Source organism: Carassius auratus, chromosome 40 (genome assembly GCF_003368295.1).
Source record: "Carassius auratus strain Wakin chromosome 40, ASM336829v1, whole genome shotgun sequence".
Lineage (NCBI taxonomy): Eukaryota > Metazoa > Chordata > Actinopteri > Cypriniformes > Cyprinidae > Carassius > Carassius auratus.
In genome coordinates, this window is record NC_039282.1 from 3,728,734 (window position 1) to 3,751,017 (window position 22,284).

The 22,284-nt window shown below is 37.2% G+C and overlaps 1 protein-coding gene across 1 annotated transcript in view; it reads right to left on the reverse strand.

Moving 5' to 3' along the window:
- Positions 1-16,031, reverse strand: part of LOC113058278 (TNF receptor-associated factor 4-like) — a 31,554-nt gene extending 15,523 nt beyond the window's left edge. Inside the window, exon 1 of the mRNA XM_026226040.1 lies at positions 15,889-16,031. Coding sequence (XP_026081825.1) covers positions 15,889-16,031 — 143 coding nt within the window. The remainder of the gene's footprint in view (positions 1-15,888) is intronic.
- Between the last annotated feature and the right edge of the window lie 6,253 nt (positions 16,032-22,284).

Here is a 22,284-nt window from a genome sequence, read left to right on the forward strand (position 1 = left end):
CTCCTAACTGCTACTTTATTTCTTGTAAAAATTGTAGACTTCATTATATCTCACAGATGTGACTGTATATCTCACAGTTACAACTTCTGCAACTTTTTCTTGTAATCCCAACTATCTATTTCTTATAGTTGTCACCTTATTTCTCACATTTGTAACTATTTCTTGTTAGTGTGACATTATTTATTGTAATTATCACTTTTGATCTCACATTTGCAACTTTATTACTGTGACTATATACCTCACATTTGGGACTTAATTTCTTGTAATTGTGGCTTTATATCTCACAAAGTGACTATTTATTATTTTAAACTTGAATAGAATATATTTTGGGCTAAATTGTTAGCATACATGCTCCAGTCGCGCGCTCACACAGGATTTGCAGGTTTGATTCCACCCGGTCATATTTCCTGATCTCATTTCTGCTCTTGCTTCCCAATTGCCTTCAGTTCACTCTTAATTAGATTATTAACAAAGTAAGAAAAGAACAGAAAACCAGGTATTTAACTTTTATTAGGTATTTAACTGAACTAAAAGTGCAGTAAAGTTTCTGACTTCTGACTTCAGCACTTACCTGTTACTCACTCACTGCTGCCCACCCTTTATTGCAGTGTCCTAAGCATGATTTACAACAGCTGCAGATGTGCTTTAATATGCACTTATCATGCAAATTCTGTGCACTGAGAAGCTGAATCGACTGTAAATGTATGATGACGCACTCAGAGGAAGTGTGTGGTGGTCTCTGGCATGACTCCAAAATCACAACGGTGGGCAATGAACTGCCAAAATTCTTCAGTCTCAATTTATTTTCAACATAACAAAATATGTGATCGTACATGTAAATGTTTAAATCATAACATGTAGATTTATATAGTCACCACTGGCGACCTTAGCAAAACTTTACATTTGCAAATGAATACTTTTGGTCGCAAATGCGACCATTTTAGTCACAGTATGAACCCTGCTCACCATAACGGGAATGATAACAACAGGATTCAAATCTGGACACAGTGTCAATTTTAAAGTTCATTTCAAATGCATGGATACATTTTAGGAAATACCCACGTGTAGCAAAATCCATCAAGGCTGCTCTAATGGCATCCTAACCTTGATTTCAACACCTGAACATAGCTGTAAAAGGTTTTGAGAGCAAAAGCTAACTCAGGGAGTCTTTCTTTGGTTAGAGTATGATACACGAGGGAGGCAAAGGAAAATAAATTTTATCTCATTAAATGTGTTGCAGTGGGACAAGCGGCTGTTACTAGTCCTGATGGAGATGCCACGCATTTATAATCTCATCCCAGCTCAGTCCAGCACAACCAACATGTCCAGTTCTGCACGATTCTGCACCATTTGTAGGTTGCAAATGCTTCTGTCATTAAAGCAAATAGATTTCCTCAAAACTAAGAAAAAATTGTAAATGTAAGTGCTGCGATGGTCCTAAACACCTTCTCAAGTGCTATGATGAGAACACAGGTGACCTAGTACTGTCCACTTGATCAGATTCCCGAGACAGACGGCTATTCAAATCAGCTGTGAACTTGGCATGGCATTAGACCTGGGAACGAAGAACCTAGGAAAGGTGTCAATGGAGTATAATGGTTCCTGGCGAGCTTTAATGGTAGCTTGAAAGAGCCTGATCTCATCTATGAACGTCCAAAGTGGTTAAGGAGTGTTTCTACATTAGACTTGGCACACATATGAGAAGGAGACACCGGCCTGTGTTGAGAGGTGCTAAAAGCTGCAGTCAAGTGCAGATGTGAAATGGCCTGTGGTTTTGATGTTCACTCGAAATGTCATCTCTTTTTCTTCTGCTTTCTCCCACTTCGTTTACCGTCACTTCCTTTGTTCGTATCGCTCTTTCTCCCTGCTACATAACCATGCATGTATATGCACACGCTGGCTCACAATCATGAAAAATGGCATGAATGGCAAACAAAGTTCCTCCGACTGACTGCATTTGCTGTTTAATTACAGACGGCAAGTCTAATTTTAGCCTCCTCGGTAAAGGACAGATGTTTGCAGGATGTTCATCCATGAGAAAGCAAATGTTTTGAAGGGAAGCCATAGATTCCTGAAGAACGCAAGCGCATGACGCCTCAGATACGCTGACAGTTTTATCAAAAGAGACACTGTCCATACACACCAGAGCACTTTGATGTGCCTCAGTGATCCCCCTTTTTAACGCTGTCAAAAGGCATCGCACTGCTAACTATCACGATCGGGTAAGACGAGGCACAAGAAAGAGGAATCCAACTCTAAAAGTAACACAAGACCTTAAAGAAGTGTCACACTAATCCCAGATACCAAAATCTTTAAGTTTAGAATTACTTTTATACTATTAGCCTATAGGTTTTATTAATATTTTGAATTAACTTTTATTTTTATATTATTCATTAAAAATTTTACAAAATGTGCTTGTCATTATATTCATTTTGTCTTTTTTTGGACGTTTTTATTTATTTCCAGTTTCCAGTCTTTTTAGTGCTTTCAGTGAGCTGCTGAAGCAAAATTTCTAATCTTGCTTTAAGTATCTAATATTAATATTGTATCCCCCCCCCCCCATTCCATTAAACAAAAAATGGTTTTAGTTTTAGTTTTACCCTGATCTGCTCTAGCTCTCCTTGGTGCGCTGACAAGAAAAGATTTCCAGTTTGTTAATGAATCTCTTTTGAGTTGGATCTTTTCAGTGATTCAAATGAGTCATTCTGAATGATTCACTCACATCATTTTGTAGTCTCTTGCTTCAAAACATTGAGACTGTGTGACCATGTGGATTTATAACTGTACAATAATTGTGCATACAAATGCACCGTTTGTATAATAAAAGACCCATCTCCTGTCATCGCTTGTACAGTATGTTACAGTACAGTTTGTTGGTGCCAAATGAAATAGTGCATCTATTCTGACTAAGGTCTGTAGGATTGAGGTAAAGTGGGCGGCCTCATATTTTAAAGCTGTCAAGCTTTCATTGTATTAGAAGGCGAAGCCTGATGAAGCCCTGAATGTGATAAATACTGAAGTACAAAGCATTTAATTAATGATGACATCATTTAGGGCACATTCTCACGTCTCATCTGTCACTTCTGAGGCGTTGATAAAAGTTTAAAACTTACATAATGCAGACGACAAAGACAAAGCCAGTCTGAAATAAAAAGCTCTTTAACAGTTTGAAAGGAATGTGAGGTCAATGATGTGGGAATTAGTAGCAAAAGTTTAAGCATAAAGGACTGCAGGATTAGCCGTTTCTTGACTTCTCTTCCAGCTTCTCAGTCGGTGGGAAGAAGAGATGTTGTAAAAGGTCTGGGGTATTTTGAGATGGCTATGAGGCCAGCTGTAATAGAGGACGCTCTCGCAGCTCATTCTGAGATGAATACATAATTCCTTAAAATGAGAAGATCTAAGAACAAGCGGATAATGTCTGTTGTATAAACTCACAACAGCTTGATAAATTTAATCTTCTGAGGGTTCATTTTGGAGGAAAAGCAAGATGGAGAGCCTTTGAGCAGGTTCAGAGCTGCGGATGAAATATATGAAGTTTATGGGCAGCTCCAAATGTTCTCAACTATGTTGTTGGGTCCAAAAGATAAAGGAGCTAATGCAATTTGAGATATGATCTCATTAAAGAGACACCAGCATATATAGGAGTGGATATCAAATGATCTGCATCTTTGTTCCCGATCGATTTCTTTTAGCCTGCATAGACTTAGTGAAGCATTATTATAGCATGTGTACCATAAGTAATGCAATTCGACACAGTTTCCATTATCATGCGATCGTCTCACACTCCAGGCTGGATTCTGTTCTGAAAAATACAAAGGAAACAGGACTTGGGGACACAAAACATTCGCCACGACCTCGGGCTCCGCTAGTGGCAAATTAGCAGCGTGCTAATCCTCAGCGCCGGTGACTGAGGATGGGTGGATTAATGTCATGCGCTGTTCTACCAAGACAGCAGGTGGAACGGACAGATAATCCCGGACAACAAATACTTATCTGGCAGGGATTCCCGCCACTAACCTGCAGCGGCCAAACTTTTCTCTCCTCACAGCACAACAGTGACTCACGCCTTTCTAAAATACTTGATTCTGACTGGTCAGTATGGAAAAAGATATTTGCATAATGACCATTAAACTGTTTAAGTGTCAGTTATAGCAGGCAACTGATTTCCTACATAGCTGCACTAGTTTCATTAAGTATCACACTAGTCTTTAATATATAATATAATATATTTTATAATTTAAATAAGTCTACTCTAAATATTTAAATATTTTTTACAATAAGTTAATTAATTTAATCCATTTTATTTATTTTATTATTATAATATTTATTCATGTATTTTTTATTATTTATTTAAATAGTCAATTCAAATCATCTTTTATTTACATAATCTGTTAATTATTTTATTTGTATTATTACTATAACAAATGTATTCATTTATTCATTCATTCACTCACGTATTTATTAATTTCAATAACCAATTTATTTCTTTAAATGGTCAATTTATTTATTTCAATAATAATTTTTTTCATCTATTAATCCAAAATGTATTAATCCAATTAACTGTTTCCAATTAATTATTTATTCATTAGTTTGTTTGTTTCATTCATTCATTTATATTTCCCAGTCACAATAGCTCTTCTCCTGTTAGTGTCCTGTTGTTTATTAGAGGACATTGAGTGAGTGAAAAAAATAAAAAATACATAGCTGCCTTGTCATCCAATGAGTGAGAATATTGTTAAGCATCAACACAAAAGCTTCTTAGTGAGTCCAACAGTATAATGCCACACTAAACGCGGCTTGAATAAACTCTAAATTAACTTCTGAAGCAAGACTTGAGCGTGACCCAACGGATGGACAGAGCTTTTCATTGTGCTTTTCTGCATGAGACAGAGTACAGCAGCAGGTGCTGAACGAATAAACGAATGTGTGTGTTGTGTAGGAGGCTTGATTTAGCTCGACTCCATAGGCGCTTCAGGGAAAAACTCAACCACACCCCGACAGAACAGTTCCATCATCTAATTATACCATCTATTTCCTCATGCGCCCAGGAATCATCCAGAAAGAGTGGGTGAGAATATCCACCGCCAGCTCACAGTGCTGCAGATACGGACAGCGGCGTGCCGCATTACACTTTATATTGCAGTTGAGTCAGTGTGTTGTAAAAGTAACTGGAAAGCAGGTGAAACTCTTTGTGAAACTGAAAGATTTTACCCTGGTTATCAGCTGTCTGAGTCACCGCGTGCCGGTGGAAACAAACTACGCACCGTACACGCGATGAGTCACCTCCAGTGTCCGGAGACAACACCTCCTGAGTGCTCTCCGCCTGTCTCCTGCTCCTGACTTCAGAAACTTTTAAAACCCAACGTTAAACCCAGTGACTCCCTGTGTAGGAGGATTATATAATTATGATGTGATTTCTCCTCTTTCAGTTCAATGATAAGAGGAAGACAGTCAGAGAAACAGAGCGGGCAGCTCGTCAGCTCTTCATCGCAGATTCTGTGTGTGTGTGTGTTTGGTATGTGTGTGTGTGTGCACTGCACTCCACTGGCTAGGCCCAAAACTTCAGTGGCCATGGTAACGGGGTGAAGGTGAGGCTCTTTATGCTGGAGAGAGAGGTGTGTGAGGGAGCGGCGAGTCTGATATATGTGCACTCATGTAGCTGATAAGAACGTGTTAGGACTCCTGTGCACGCAGACATGCTGCTATGAAACCGTACTGGCATTGCCTATCTGAATGATGGGCTGTTCTTTTTGTACGTATCATTAAGGTACAATGATGAGAACTCTTAGTTTTGTGCCCGTGTAGAAAAATAAGAATTCATTTCCTGTCTCCTACATACAGTGATATCTATGGAAGCCTGTTTCCGCCACGGAGTAAAAAATAAAACAAGGTAATTTAGGGTGACCATACGAGCCATTTTCCCAGGACGCGTCCTTGCCAAGATTTCTATATTGCCCAAAACATCCAAAGTAGTTTGACCAATAACATGCAGGTATGGTACATAATCAACCAATCGTGGCGTGTGAGAAGGTGAGATCTACAGAGAACGATCAGAGCAATGCAAATACACGTACATGTTAGGTGTTTGTTCGTTCATTTAACTTGAAGCGCCGCTGCGCACCGATCATTGTATGACACCAATCTGCTCTGCTCTCTATAGAATTGTGTGATATAAACTCGCAATTGCAAGAAAACAACTCAGAATTGCGACTTCTTAACTTGCAATTCTGACTTTATTTCTCGGAATTCTGAGAAATAAAGTCAGATTTGTGGGATAAAAATCACATTTACCTTGTTTTCTTGTTTACTCAGTGGTGGAAATGGACTTCCGTAGATATCTATAAGATGAGTTTTCAGATTTTCCTCCAGCTTTGTTACAATGTCTGTAATACATGCAAAGGTCAACCAGATAATGCACAATGTGTAATCCTACATCATCCAGCAGACTTTTGACAGCTCAAGGCTTTTGTTTAAACTTTAAGAAATGGCTCTCGTGGTTTCTCTCATGTAGCACAGATTTTAAACATTCTTTTGCATTTCTACTGCATAGACAACCACAAATAAAAAGTGTGTGTGTGTGTGTGTGTGTGTGTGATAAAATCTCTTTATTAAATAATATTCATTTTAAAGTGGTTTAGTTTAAAAATATTATTTCAATAAATTTGAATTTGTCCTAAATATCAATAAATTAAGTGTCTATCTTTTAATATAAGCTATTAATATATACATAAAAATATGAAAATATAATTTCAAATTAATGCAATATATATTTTTACAAAATGATAATAATAATAATAATAATAATAATAATAATGTGAAAAGAAAAGAAAAGAGAATCACAGGAAAGGCGTGGAAAAAGTCATTTCAAACTGTCGCACATACCTCCGATAAAACTTTAGATATTAAATATAAAAAATAAGAAATAAATATACATACATATAAGTACATAGATTTACGTGCAAATTCTTATATTACATATATATTGCAAAAAACAAAACAAAACAAGTAATATGCAAAACGTGATAGTAGCACAACCATGCAGGAAATCTGTCTGTTTATTTTTAAAAATACTTATTAATGAAAATAATGATAAAGATGGGTACACAAATTACTATTAAATTACCACTGTTGGTCCTTTCAAAAGCCAAATAAGACGACTTAAGGATATGGCGCAATCCATACGCCTGGCCTTGAAGTTGAGGAAGTGGATTTCTCCGGCCTCTTTCATGGGATCAGTGTCACTTTTGCTCCGAGTTGGGACATGGGAGTGTGAGTTTGAGCTGCTATATAGAGCGGATCTGCACAGGGTAAAGCAGGAAGGAAACCAGCACAGTGCCTCTTTCACAAAGAAGAAGCAGTGGCTGTGACCTTCAATCCATTCGGCCTCCGGAACTGACAGTCAATAACACCAAATGAGTGTACGCTTAAACCCAAGAGCTTAACCACTCTGCCAACACCTGTTGCGCTCTAAAAGAGAGGCTTTCACTGAGACAGGTGCCCTCCTCCTTCCTCAAGATCTGGCCACCCCAGCTGCTCCCCTCACCAGCGGACAGCATTCTCACACCAGTGCCCTCTCAGCTGTCCGAGACCCCTTACGAGAACATGCACATGCATTCAGTTTTGATCAAACCATGTTACATGTTAGATGAAGACGAGGTGAGGCATGATGGAGTTACAGCTAAATGAAAAACACACAAGCTGCACGTGCAGAACAGGATGGGATTGGGTTTGAGAGGTTTACATTACCACAGTGTGCAGCTGAGAGAAACAAACTGCATCTAGACGCTCCAAATCACTGTTTGTTACTGTTTGCCTTGACAAGTAGCGCAGATTAACTATCGTTTGATTCCTGTCAGCTGATGTGTTTCTGACAGGTATAGGTATAAAACAAGCTGGTCTCAGCATGCAAGGAGCGAGTGACAATGTGCTATACTACAAAACTGAAATAGTTCCCTGCAGATCTGCACCCAAGGGGAGGAAAGATGGCGAGATTTCTCTTTAAATGCAAGCATGCCCAGACAAGTCCCGGATCCCCACAAACCGTTCTATCCACTTTGTTTATGAGCCCCAGTGAGCGTCCAAGGCCGTCAAGCACCACAGTTTTTCACAAAGGAATGTTGTCTGTGCGCTTGCAGACGATGGACATCTGAATAGAGCAGAAAATCCAGTCAGGAATGTTAAGAGCTCGTCCACTTTTTGTGTCGCCCTCATTGAACAAGTCCTTTAGGTCCTAATAACACCCTCTACGATGATAATTAACAAAGAAGCTTCATGGCACTCCAAACCAAAGAAGTGCCGATGCAAAACATTTAAATGAAATGCAAGCTTCTCGGTAAAAGCCTCACCCAACATCAGCTTGCAGCTGTGTGGAACGGATGGAGAACTTTCAGTCCATAATGTCCCATTCACAGCTGGACCGAGGTGTAACCTCCCCAAACACCCCTCTAGATGACATCACTCGGCTAGGATCTGGACTCAGTCTTTCAGACTTTCATCTGAAAAAAAACAACGTATGTGGGACTTGTTGTACTCGTCACAAAGATATTAAAACTGCTGTAAACTTCGCAAGTCGCTTGACATCAAATTCTGATTCTTTTCAAGGACACATTTATGTAGTGCTTGTTTTCCTCATCTACTGAAGTGATCTGAATGTACTTGACAGGGCTAATGAGCATTCCTGGTTGTTGTTTTTTTTCCCTCGGCTGAAGTTGCGGAAACATATAAGTGGATTAGGACAGTGAAGCACCCGAGGCGTTTTCATTTGTTGGACCGCAGTCTAAAGCAACATCTCGCCGACACGGTTTATTTCAAGAATACAAATCAATATTACGCTGTTGCTTACTTTCTCTTCACTATGTATTGGCAAACATACAACTGTGTGAAATAGCTCCGCTCTTCTTCGGGGCTGGGGAACTCATGTGACGCTATTTAATGTTCTATTCATTCAAAAATACATTAAAACTACAATTCATTTGTACAATGATTAGAATATACCTTTTATATCATGAGAATGTTTTTCTATTTTAAATTGAAATTAATTTAGATATTCTTAGGAGCAGCAAAAAGTTTAAATATGAAGGTGGCACAACTAACGTGATATAATGAAGAAAACAACTTAATTATTATAATACAATTCTTGATAAAAAAAAACAACAACAACCTTTAGGCACTAAAATCGTATTCTTTTTCAAAAATAAAATTATTTTAACAAAATTGTTTATTCATATTTAGAAAACTTCTATTGACCAAATCAAAGTCATGCGATGTGATCAACATGCAGAAAAAAATTATCATAGTTATTAAAAATATAATTTATACATATAATGGTTTGAATGCACCACTTTAAACAATGTTTTACATTTTTCAAATAAAATTCATTATTATCTCTTATTCTTCTTGTAATATCACATAATTTGACCTTTAGATTAAAAGACATGGCTCTGGCTGTAAAATTTAATATGACTCCCAAAAAATTTCATTACAAAGAAAAAAAAAATATTATTTCATTCTTTCATTTCTGAATTATTATTATTTTTTTATTTTTTTTGAGGGCATCAAGTAAAAAAAGTCAGCATGATACAACTGTCTTGATATCATAACGAAGAAAACAATCTTCATGAAAATAATTAAGTTAATGAGAAAACCCAATTCATTATTTTGACTATGTATTATTTTCAATTCTAAGAAAACTGCTGCATTGCTACAGTTACACCACACAATACATTTGAAGTCATTTCATTTAGTTTTCTTAAACAGTGTTTGCCTGCTCAGATCTTGTGTGTCACTGACCCAGCTAACAAATGAGTCTGTCTGGATGACTTCTGTGGCCAGTGGCACCTGTGTGAGGATGTGAGGGTCTTTGATGAGGCTGGGCAGGAAGTGAGAGAGGATGCCCGGTCACTATTCATCTGCTTCAATGGTGTGAATCCTGGAGAGGGACCCAGACTCCTGGCTGTCATTCCCACCCTGGCTTCCTCTCAACACCGGGCACCAATGCTTCCCCTCAATCTCCCTTTGCTCGGAGAACTATACTCACTATCTGTGGCAGGCCAAAGAGGCTCCTTTTTGTATCTCAATGGACAGCGGGCAATTAATTTGAGCTTTAATGTAAAAAAGATGTTGTTCACACAGATGGCCCTGGCTGGAAAGAAGTCAGTCTTTCTTTTCCCACTTTGCCTGTCACCAGTTACTCCATTCTACCCTGGTTAAACCCATCCTTCCGTTGCAAGGCTTCATCAGCTCTCAAGAGACACGGGAGGACTTGACTTCAATGCAAGACACAGAGGACTCTATTCAGACTCTCTAGGAAAAAAAGACATTCTGTTTGAGACAATTAGGCTGTGAAAACTGAAGCTTAATAGAGAAGTGAATGTTTTATGCTCCTTAGAGCAGGACAGTCAGCTTTTGTACTTTTAGATACAAGTGGCTTCTGTATGGTGGCCTTGTCATGTATTTCTTATAAATCTCAGAAAATGCAGTTCTTGCCATTTTAAGCAGATTAGTATCTACTCTAAGTTGGTCGACTAATTTTAAAGGATGTGTGGAGCAGCATGTGAAGCAATTGCTTGCAGGAAAACCTTTAGTTTCAAATCCTAGTGAGCTGCCTACATAGACACCATGTTTATCATTGGCTGTCCCAAAAGGTGGCCTAGGTAGAAACATCTTGCTGCCTTTTAAGAAACATTCCCAGTGACCAAATATGACTACCTACCTACCACCATAGTATGTGAAATTATTATTCATAATACAGTAGGTGAAAAGTAGAGATTCTGAGGTGCACATCTGACTTTACTATCCCATGAGGCCATGGGAGAGGGTTTGTGAAGTGACCCAACTGATGCTGGTATAGGCAACATCACATGGCGAATGCAGTCCCTCAGAATTTAATCATAGGCCCCTATTTTCATACTATATATAACTTACTTTTTAACAGTCACAGAGTAAGTTTCAAACCAAATGTAGTACCCACTAGACAGTATGCAATTTTGGACGCAGCGACTGTTTAGATCACATTCTAAAGCTCCATCATGTTTTTCCTTTGAAGAGAGGGCAATCCCAGAATGCACTGTGAAAAGTGCGATGAAAAAAAACACACCCATCTTAGATGGCAATCACCTTTCTGCAAAATGTAGTTCAGTGCATTCTCTTAAAGTGACAGTCTTTATATTAATCCAACAACAACAAAGAAATCACTCACTGCTCTTGATTGAAAAGCTTTTGTAACTTTAAGAAAAATCTTTACAGTTCAGTATGCAATGCTGTTTTACATTTAATCACTTTATTCAATTTCTGTCCCTAAAAACTAATGCTAGCCCTTCCTAAAAAAGAAAAAAAGAAAAAAAGAAAACCGAAATCAGTTTATTTTATTTGTATCTTAACTCTATTGTATTTATTTCTGCCTTTTGCTTGTAGTTAGATATAATTTTTTTTTTTTTTTTTTTTTTTTTTAAGTATTGTTTTTCCATAAAAATAGCACATACCGAACCGTACCAAAACCGTAAAACAAACCGTAAAACAAAACGAACCGTTCCGCCCCTAATGGAAAGCACTATTTACACTATTTGTACTACAAAAAACCATGGAAGTCCATAAGCATTAATAGAATATGTACACAAGAAGTTCAGACAATAAACAAACAAAGCTTGAATTAAAGACTACAAACCAGAAACCACTATCTCACAAAGCACCACATGAAAAAATCCAGGAGTTTATTTGACTTGACTCCTCTAAACCATTGCTCGATGACGTAAAGGGTGCCCTTGTATGTGCATTCAGAGATGATAGCCCATATTATGAGAAGCTCTTTTGTGTGCTGGCAGTGAACCAAATGCCCTCAGTTCAAGGTTCATCTATTCTGCATTAGTGTCACGGTCATGTGACTTGAGCTGATTGCCAGAGTGATGAGGCCTGAGGGTCGGCCCCTCCTGACCCTCCCGGAGCGGATTAGACCTTCTGAGATAACAGACTTCCTTAAGCATTCCCCCTTCAGCAGAAACACGCTCCAATTACCAACATGGAGGGCCAAGTCAATGTCCGTCCTAGTCAATATGCATGGGACAAATCCAAGTGAACAGCGTTTGATTGAGATGATTCAGGGTTGAATCTGAAACGGACTTTTACGAGTCTATAGGTGTGCATGCAGCGTGAAACTCAAGCTGAAGTAGCTGGAGGCCCTTTTCTAATAATGAATTAAACACAGCAGATGGTGATTCATAGCTGTACAAGAGCACAACCCGTGCAAATCCAAAATTTCCCAATGTGACGGCAGGTCTGAACTGATCAGAAGCTGACTGGAGTAACGGATGGAATAACTTTGAGTGTTTACAGCACACAACAATGAAGAAGAGACGGCTCGGTTATCACGCAATGCCAAGAAATCACATACTTATCTTAACACGTAGCATGGGAGTTTCTGATTCTGTTATTCACAATACATGAAAACCATGATCCAAACATCAACTGAAAACAAATTCAACAAGTTATGTATAATATGACATTTAGATCAGTGGTTCTCAAACATTTTGACTGGAAGGCCCACCATTGTGCACAACAATATTCAGAGGATGGGTAACGTTTCCAGCAGTTTGTACTTTACTGGATATTTTTACTCAAAATTTATTTTTGATCAGACATTTTAGATCTTGGCATAACTACAAAAAATAATTTATTTTTATTTTCTAAAATTACCCATGTATTTCATAAAAGCATGATCTTTCCAGTTCTTGAAATCCCTCTTTTAAAATTAAGCTACCTCATATATCCAAGTTTTTAAAGACCGTAAAAACTCCTGGATCTTCAAAGAATAATAATTATTAAAAAATAAATAAATAAACAGCTGTTGTGGAGGTGAATTAAAATACAAAATATCTTGATTTTTAGTCATTTTAAAAGATCAATTTCTCATTCCGTGGAGATTCAATTTAATGAAGTTTATAATTTATTATAAGTAAATAATTTTCTAATCAATGAAGGCCTATGCACAGAACTTTCAAAAGACTGATGATGAATTCACGAATAGTGAATTCCATTCTTTTGAATCGGATCTTTTCAATGAATCAATTGAATCAGTTCACAAAACTGATCTGAATGATTCTACAAGGACACAAGAAATCTGCAAACTATTCTTCCAGAAATTGCAATTTGTGCATCTAGTCTCTTTAAAATCTAAAAGATACTTACTCATGTAATCATGAATTACAGCAAAAAAGGGAGAAATTGGCTATTTGCCAAATGTGTGGAAAGCCTGGTTTATGTATAATAGGCACAGTACACTCTAAATAGGCGTAGCTTTAACTAGTTTTAAAAAGTCACTCATTAGCTGAAGACAAAAGATGGTGAATAAAAGCAACTTATAACGCAAACACGTAGATTGGCTTTCTTCCCAGTGACACAGTAATGACCTAATGATTCATAAGCATTGTCTGCTTGCATTTCGTCTTCTTTTATTTGTATTATCTCGAGCAGTTCTGAGAAAAAAGAAAACTGAGCACAGCTTCACGTTTTAGAAGAAACTTTCTCCTATGTAGGCGTGAGAGGAAAGAGGTTTACTGCGAATAGAACAAACATAAACACAAAGAGCCTTAGGCAAAATGCATCATGTGCTTCCTTTTTTCCTCCCTCTATCCCAAAACCTACATGTTAATTCAGGGTTTCTGTGAGAGTCTATAGTGGACATTCAAACCCTGTGACCTTTTGTATGTGGGCAGAGCATCAGCACAAGTTCTGTTTATATTCCACAGCACGAGGACAAGAAAAAATCAAAACCTGTTTGGATGAGTGGAAAATCTAGATAAGATCTGCGCCCTATCCGTGACTCGCACTTTGCCATTGATGCTGTTGAATTGATCATGTATTTTCAAAACCATTAAAAAACTAATAAAATCAATTCAGGCTCTCATGTTCCCTGCTGTGTCCGGATATCAGTGATGGCATGATATAATAATAAGTCAATGTTCTAAATATAAAAACAAGGATATTCTATATTCCAAATCTGACTCGAGTGAGGCTGCCAGTTAACTCACCTAAAATATATACTACGGTTCAAAAGTTTTTTTAATATTAATATTTATATTCAGCAAAGACACATTAAATTATTCTAAAGTAACAGTAAAGAAGTGTATAATGCTGACAAAGGTTTATATTTCAAAGAATGAAGCAGGTTTTCCACAAAAATATTAAACAGCACAACTGTTTTCAAGACTGATGATAATTAATGTTTCTTCGACAGCAAATCTGCATATTAAAATGATTTCTGAAGGGTCATGTGACACTGATGACTTGAGTAATGATGTTAAAAAATTCAGCTTTTCGTCACATGGATAAATTACATTTCAAAATATATCACAATAGAAAGTTAGAAACCAGTTATTTTAAATTATAATAATATTTCACTATACTACATGATCCATATAACGGTAGTGTATGCAGGAGTACCAACACTTATTTTTCTAACACCTATTTCTTTACAGTGAACATTTCATTTTTATTTATGCATGACTCATGACGGAAGACTACAACGTCACAGGGGAGAATGTGCATCTCAGCTGTCAATCATTCAGTTTTAAAACCAGTGTGCCATGTTTACAGTGTCAACGTGTTATTCTCCAAGCAACTAACTATCCAAATGACCGGATGACACATAACACTATACTCCTAGCACTGAAGTGTTCTTTGTGGGCACTCCTGCTTTATAGCGGTCTTTATAGCTGATACACTTGACTCTGATGGTCATAAACTAATTTGTAAAGCAGTTTTGGTTGATACTGTATAGAATTTCCTGCTAGATGACAACGAAAGCTATTACACTGAAACTCAATTCACAATGCAGACAATAAGCATTACACTATATAGCAGAACTTATAAATGCTTAAAGGTTTTTTTTCACATGGCTTTGAGCTTCTCTGTTCCATGCATTGCTACGCCTGTCCTACACAACCTAGCAAACAAATTGCAAATAACACAAATTAGTGCCACGCAAACGATCTGGCAGTCTTTCAGTACAGCGATTCAATAAAGGATTTGCTTTCTAATCCAACATGAGGACCCCTCCAAGAGCCTTGTAGTGCCTAGGGTCAAAATGCCAGACAGTGCACACACACACACACACACACACACACACACACACACACACAGGTCTGAAAATATTTTTCTACCACGTTTATTTACCTAGCCCACAACTGGATCTAGTAAAGCAAAAAATATTTACTCAAAAACATTTCAAATATTTACATTCTCCACAAACACACTGGCAAACTGTGACCTTAAAGAGCTTCTTCTACTTGACTTGAGTTTTGCTGGTGTATATAGGTTGACTAAGTAAATAATTAATAGTTTTTACTTGAATAAAACCAGTTTTTTTAGGCTACTATTTTTGTCAGTTAAATGCATTTTTAAGAAAGGAACTACTCCGTTATGGTACTACAAACAAAAACTGCTCTCATATAACTATTGCCATTATGTTGAAGCATAAGCTATACGTTTGATCATGTGATTTCATTAAACTGTTTACCATCCTGTCCTTTCCTTTCCTTTTCTAAACGGTTCATGTTGCATTTCCTTGGCGAACACATGTAGCTGCTCTATCTGTCATTATGTGTCTCCTGACTAACTTCATTTGCATATTTGCATACAAACATCCCTGGCATCCTATTGGCTGCCAGATCAACTCAAGGCCCGGGGCAGATATAAAGCTGTCAATACGCGCAGATGACAGACATGCGCGTGTTGAAAGGATGATTGACAGAACTGTTTATCATTCCCAGTGTTTTAAACCGCCGACTCCATCGCTTTAAATACTGGTTATGTGTATCCTCTGTTGTTGTTGTTGTTGGCACGCTTCATTCCTGACGCAAAACACACAGTATGTGTCTGTCAGACGTGGCTCCTTACCTGAGGAATTCCTGCAGACAGGTATCGCAGAATCGGTGTCCACATGTGGAAACTTGGACGGGTTCCCTCATTGCTTTGCTACACAGAGGACACTGAAAGCGTCTCTTGGGCTTCTCCAGGAACTTGTAGTCAAACCCGGGCATTGCTGAGGTTTACAGTAAGCGTTTATAGGAACTGTCTTTCGTTGTCCTCCGCTTGGAAAGAGTCCTTCACGAAAGCTGATATTCACTTACCGAAGACACACAATACTCCCGTCGGTATTGTTCAGTCTCAGCTGTCTCTTTCGAGCAACACGGCTCTATCCAGCATCAGGATGACAGCTTAAACCCAGCGAGCTGTGTGTGAGAAAGAGGCTGTCGATGAATCAAAATGAGAGGGAGACGCTCACAGCGCCTGTGGAGAGCAACACTGACAGCCAGCCTGGAGACAAAGCTCGGATCACGTCTGTTTGGGCATATAAAGCCCCACCCACTATGCGTGAGGGAGGAGCCTAATTTAAATCTCTCTCAGACTGGCAGAAATCAGAGAGTCAGGTTTATTTACAGTTTTGTACAGGATTGTAACAAGTAAGGGGATTATTTAAATGCTTTACTGTAAATAATTTTCAGGATTTGTCTTGAGGGTCTTCTCACAACCTTTTTATTCAAATGTGGTATTATTTGTTTTGTCAAGTTAAAAATAATGAACAAAATATCACTTTGGGATAAAAACAGCCTAAGATGGTTTTGGCTGGTCTAGCCTGGTGGTTTGCAGACTGATTTTAGATAAGTTTTGACCACATCAGCTGCTCAGGCTGGTCTCATGCTAGAAGACAAGCTGACCAACCAGCTAAAACCAGATGAACACCAGCTTGGCCAGGCTTGAAGACCAGCTTAATCCAGCTAAGACTAGCATAGGCTGGTTTTAACTGTTTCATCAGAAGTGCCCATCTCCCAGTCTGACCAGCTAAAGAAGTGGTCAAATCTCCTCTAAAACCAGCCTGCAAATTAGCTAAGACCAGGCTGAAAGACCATCTAAATGCAGCCAAACTTCTTTTTAGCTTGCGCATTAATGTTTGTATTTATTTATTTTCAGCAGGCTGTCTTTGTGCTTAACACAAGATTGTATGAAAACGTATATGTGCTTATATTCAAATCCCCTCTCCTCATTATGCACAGCCTGAATTGAATATAACTGTATAGCAGTTGTAGCCTACTGCTTCACAATTTTACATTAATATTAAAAAATAATAAATGTACATTAATATAAATGCAAATTTAGAACGTAAACTAATAATACTACATAAAAAGTGCAGAAAATATTTATTAAAAACATTTTCATTATCAAAAACATCCATTCACAGGCAGTAACTGGATTTTTGGTAACAAAAGGTTGCAAAAAGTTAGGCAAACGACTCCCTCTGTCGGTGGAAAGCGCGCGAGATCCGTGCAAGAGCAGACATTACGTCAACAGAACAACAGCACAAAAGGTGATGGAATTAGATTTATATAGTTTATTCGAGATAGACTATTAAATGGTTCGTCTTCGTGTAAACATATTAAAGTCTCGTCAACGTTTACTGTGTTTTGCATAGAAAAGCGCGCGCTACATTAGTGACACTTTGTGAGCATCACATATTGCACAAGAATTACATCATGATGGACGCACGAGCTCTGTGTGTCCTGCCATGTTGATGGTATTCATCTGAGTACGAGTATGCTTTTTGATATGCATTAATATTAATATGTATTGTGATTGTTCTAGCTATAAAATAGTAGTTTTGGGTACACTGCTTGTTACAGTATAATTATATAATTTAATTAACAGGTAGTAATATTAATTAACATGCTTTTTAAATCATTTATTTTTGTAAGTCCCAGGCACATATTTCTGATACACTATAGAAATTGTGTTTTTAACACTTTCAGTTATTGTTCTATTATGTGTCAACATAAGCAGCACATAATTATCTTCACATAGTTATTGTTTTTGTATGTTTCATTTTTTTTTCTTCAAGGCAGTCTGACCTAATTGAGAAATCAGCCATTATTTACAATGATAAATAATAATAATAATAATTATTATTATTATTATTATTATTATTGCTGCTGTCGTTATAAAAAGCTTCACACACAGTGTCTGTTACATGATAAACAAAGTCTTAATGAATCCACACGCTCCTGGACAGGAGCTGAGCTGCTCTCCTGCCGAGTGTGTGCAGGAATTTGGGCAGAGGAAGTGATGTCACTTTGAAACGGACTCTTCAAAAAATGCTGAGGAGAGAAATTATGAGCGAGAATATATTCAGCTGGTTTTAACAATGGTTTTAGCAACCTTTGTGAGTCCAAATCAACAGTAGATAATTACATTAAATATCTATTCAAGAACTGTTTACATTCATAAAAGAAATTATGGCTACACATTGCATTTCACAGCCAACAGTGTGTTTCCATGGCAACAAGCCACTGACGTGACAGTGTAAGGCTGGCTCTCATCCTCTTCTTTCCATCCAAGCTGACCACATGTCCCTTTACCCCAGGTGAACACTTCCCCCTCTGCCGAATCAAGCAGCAGAGCATTTAATCACAATCCTGAACATCATTTGGCTGAATGACATCTTTGTGCTTGTGTTTCTTTGCATGTCAGATCCTGTAAGATTCATGAATGAACAAAGACAACATGAAACAATAAAGGTCTTCGGAGTCTTGTAAGCCTCTGGGACACAGTCGGGGTTACATTCTGACCTTTAGCCACATGTCACATTAATTAACCCACCTGCCCCCACTAGAGCACATTCTGTGTCTGAAGCAGTTAAGGCCTTGATAACAGCCTTGTCTGAACTGCATTGCCGTTATTTTAGTTGCCTGTATAGTTTGGTTGCCAGGTGAAATGTAATTTAATTAAAAAATATTTATTTTTTTATATAATATACACTCACACACACATATATATACATACATATATATGTGTGTATATATATATATATATATATATATATATATATATATGTGTGTGTGTGTGTGTGTGTGTGTTATATTAGATTAGATTACTTTATTAGTATTATTTAATATTATCTATTTGAAATATATTTAGCTTTTTGCCTATTTTAAGACAATTATTATTATTTTTATTTTGTATTGTGGCATTACTTTTCTCCAAATTGTCATAAACATATACACAATTATATTATTTATATATAAAATATATGTGTTCATTAAGAACAGAAGAAGGTTTATCTTCCAACATGACAAAGACCCAAAGCACACAGCAGAACTGAGTACACAGTGATTGAAGGAGAAAAAGCTGAATGTCCTTGCATGGCCTAGTCAGAGCCCAGATTTAAACCCCACTGAAGATCTGTGAAATGACTTGAAGACTGCATCAAATTCAACTAAACTTGAGCAGCTCTGCAAAGAAGAGTGGGCAAATATAGCAAAATCTAGATGTGCAATGTTAGTAGAGACATAGATAAATCCCAACGGAATAAACGCTTAAAGCAAATGGCTGTTCAACAAAATACTGAAACAAGGGGTTGATCCTTTTTCCATCTCAGTGATCCTGTTTTTTTTATTTTTTTTCTGACATGTTGGTCTTATATCTTTCTACAACCACTGTTTAAGCACAAACACACATTACACTACACAAAGGTTTAGGGTCAGTTAGTTTTTTTAAAAAGAAATAAATACTTTTATTCAGCAAAGACACATTAAATTGATCAAAATGACAGTACCAGCATTTACAATGTTACAAAAGTTTTCTATTTCAAATAAATTTTTTTTTTTTTTTTACTTTCTCAAAGAATATATCATGGTTTCCACAAAATTATTAAACAGCAAAAACTGTTTAATAACCACGTGCCCCAGCAGCAAATCAGTATATCAGAATTATTTCTGAAGGATCATGTGACACTGAACACTGGAGTGATGATGCTGAAAGTTCGGCTTTACATCACAGGAATAAATTACATTTTAAAATATATTAAAATAGAAAACAGTTATTTCAAATTGTAATACCATTTCACAAAATTTTTCTTTTTACTTTTAATCAAAAAACATTTAAATATACCTTACCAACCCCAAACTTTTGAACGGTTGTGTACATCTGTGTATATACATATATATATATAAACATCCAAACAAAATCACCTGATCACACATCACATTATAAAATTGTCATTTTGTCACTATAATTTTATTCATCATAAATCGTCATGCTGTCGACTTGTGTTTTCCCTAAACAAGATATTTTTTATTAAAGTAACATAATATTTTTCATGTGTTTTGGGTGTAATATGAGAGGATGTATTGAGTACCTGTCATTCCCGCAGGCCAGAATCAGCAAACTCACCTGCTGCGGGCAGTTGTGACAGTGTTGAGTGGCCAATCCCAGCTGGCCTGTCGGTGAGGAGATAACAGAGAGTGAGTGTGATAGAGAGAGAGTGAGAGAAAGAGAGAGAGAGGAGGAGGAGGATGGAGCATAAAATGCCAGGTCTGCCTGGAGGCGCTGCTGCTGTCTACAAGAGTACAAAGAGAAACCCAAAGAAACACAGTGTTTGAGTGACAATTGATGTTGCTCATTTATCGTTGTCTCCTCGCCCCCAGGAGAAAAGCTCTCACTCACTGGTCACGGCCAGGACATGCGACGCTCCACAAGACGCTTGAACCAACTCATAACCCAGCAGAGCATCCACTGTGGGCTGAATACAAGACGGCATCATGAAGAACCACAAATACAATTAAAAATAGATTTATACATGTGGTCTTGAACAGACATTGCTAAATTAATAAATATACAATTTCCGTGTTTAAGAAAAATGTACATCAATCATGTACAGTAAAACCCGAAAGGTCAAGTCAAAGTTCTGTCAATCGGCCCGAAACTCTGCAGTCTTTAATTATCTTTAATTAGTCTTGTTTTAGCTTTTATAATGGGTTTTAATTTATTTTTTATTTCAGTTTGAGTAATATTAGTACTTTTACCTAAACTTAATTCATTCCACTTATTTGCCAAAGCAGCATTTCCAATTTTATGCTTTTCATCTAATATTCGTATTTTTTTCAGCTTTATTTCAGTTAACGTAAACATTTTATTGTTTTAAATAGTGGCAACACTTGACAATAAGGTTCAATTAGTTAATTTTAGTTAATTAACTTGAATGAACAATGCACAAAATATAACAATATTTACTCATCTTTGTTAATGGTAGTAAATGAGAATACAGTCATTCGTTGTCAGTTCATGTTAATTAAAAGTGCATGAACTAATTTTAACAAGCAAAACTCTTGATTTTAATAATGCATTAGTAAATGTTGAAATTAACATTAACTAGCAGTATTGGTGATTCTTAGTTCATGTTAACTGATTAACCTTTTGTAAAGTGTTACCATAGTAGTTTTAACTAACAATATCAATGATCCCAGGCCAGCAGATCATCTTTATTGTGAATCCCTGAGGTCAATGTTTAAGATTAGTTTGTTTAATTTGCTTGCTTAGCATGCATCGCTAAACATTCCATTGTGAAACAATTTGTCTCTATATACTGGGTTGTCGAACTCTACTTGTGCCACATCTTTGAAGTTTCCATGTTCAAGACATTGCTTCCTCTTCCAAATGTCATGATTATACCTCTGTCTGCAAAACCAGATAGAGCAGATTATAATAGCTGCTGCTAATAGACAAAGAATTAAACAAGTGTTCCTCCGTCAGTGCAAACCACTAGATGAGAAGCTGGAAGTGAGGACCTTTAATCCTCTGTATCTACTGGTGAATAATGATTCCCCTCAGAGACGCACACAAATGTACACCGCTGTGCTACAGTGCCAAGGGACAAGAGATTAGCTTTGGCAGTCTGAACAAATGGTGCTTAATGAGCTCTGTAGGAAGGATCATTAAAAGGGGTGATTACTGCCTCCTTTCAAACTTTATCACAAATGTTTAAATTACTTTGTGTTTAATTTCGCACAGACAGGTCCATTTTGTAGCTTCAGGCTAATAACTGAAGAAAAGAGCATCTGATGGACATGCAAACTTTCTTTGTTTTGGTTTTATGTTGCAATATGGATGGAAAAATCTGACATCACAACAATATGCTGAGACCTGCATGGAAAATTCTGGATTGTAAGAAGCATACCTTTTAGGCAGGTGGTGAAGAGATCGCCACGTGAGACAGATTTGATTGTGACACCAGACTGTCCTTCCAGGAAGCGGGAGATAAACTGGGGCTGCATCTGCTCATGTTGGTGACACCCCTGGGTCTGGTACCAGTTACACGTCCACCAGGTCTGCCATGAGAGCCTGTCTGTACAACAGAATGTGTAGAGAATCATTTCATCAAATAAGGAGGGCCTGCAAACAAAGTATATAGTTTTCTATTTAGTGACCAAACAAAATGCATTTATAATACATAACATGTCAAAG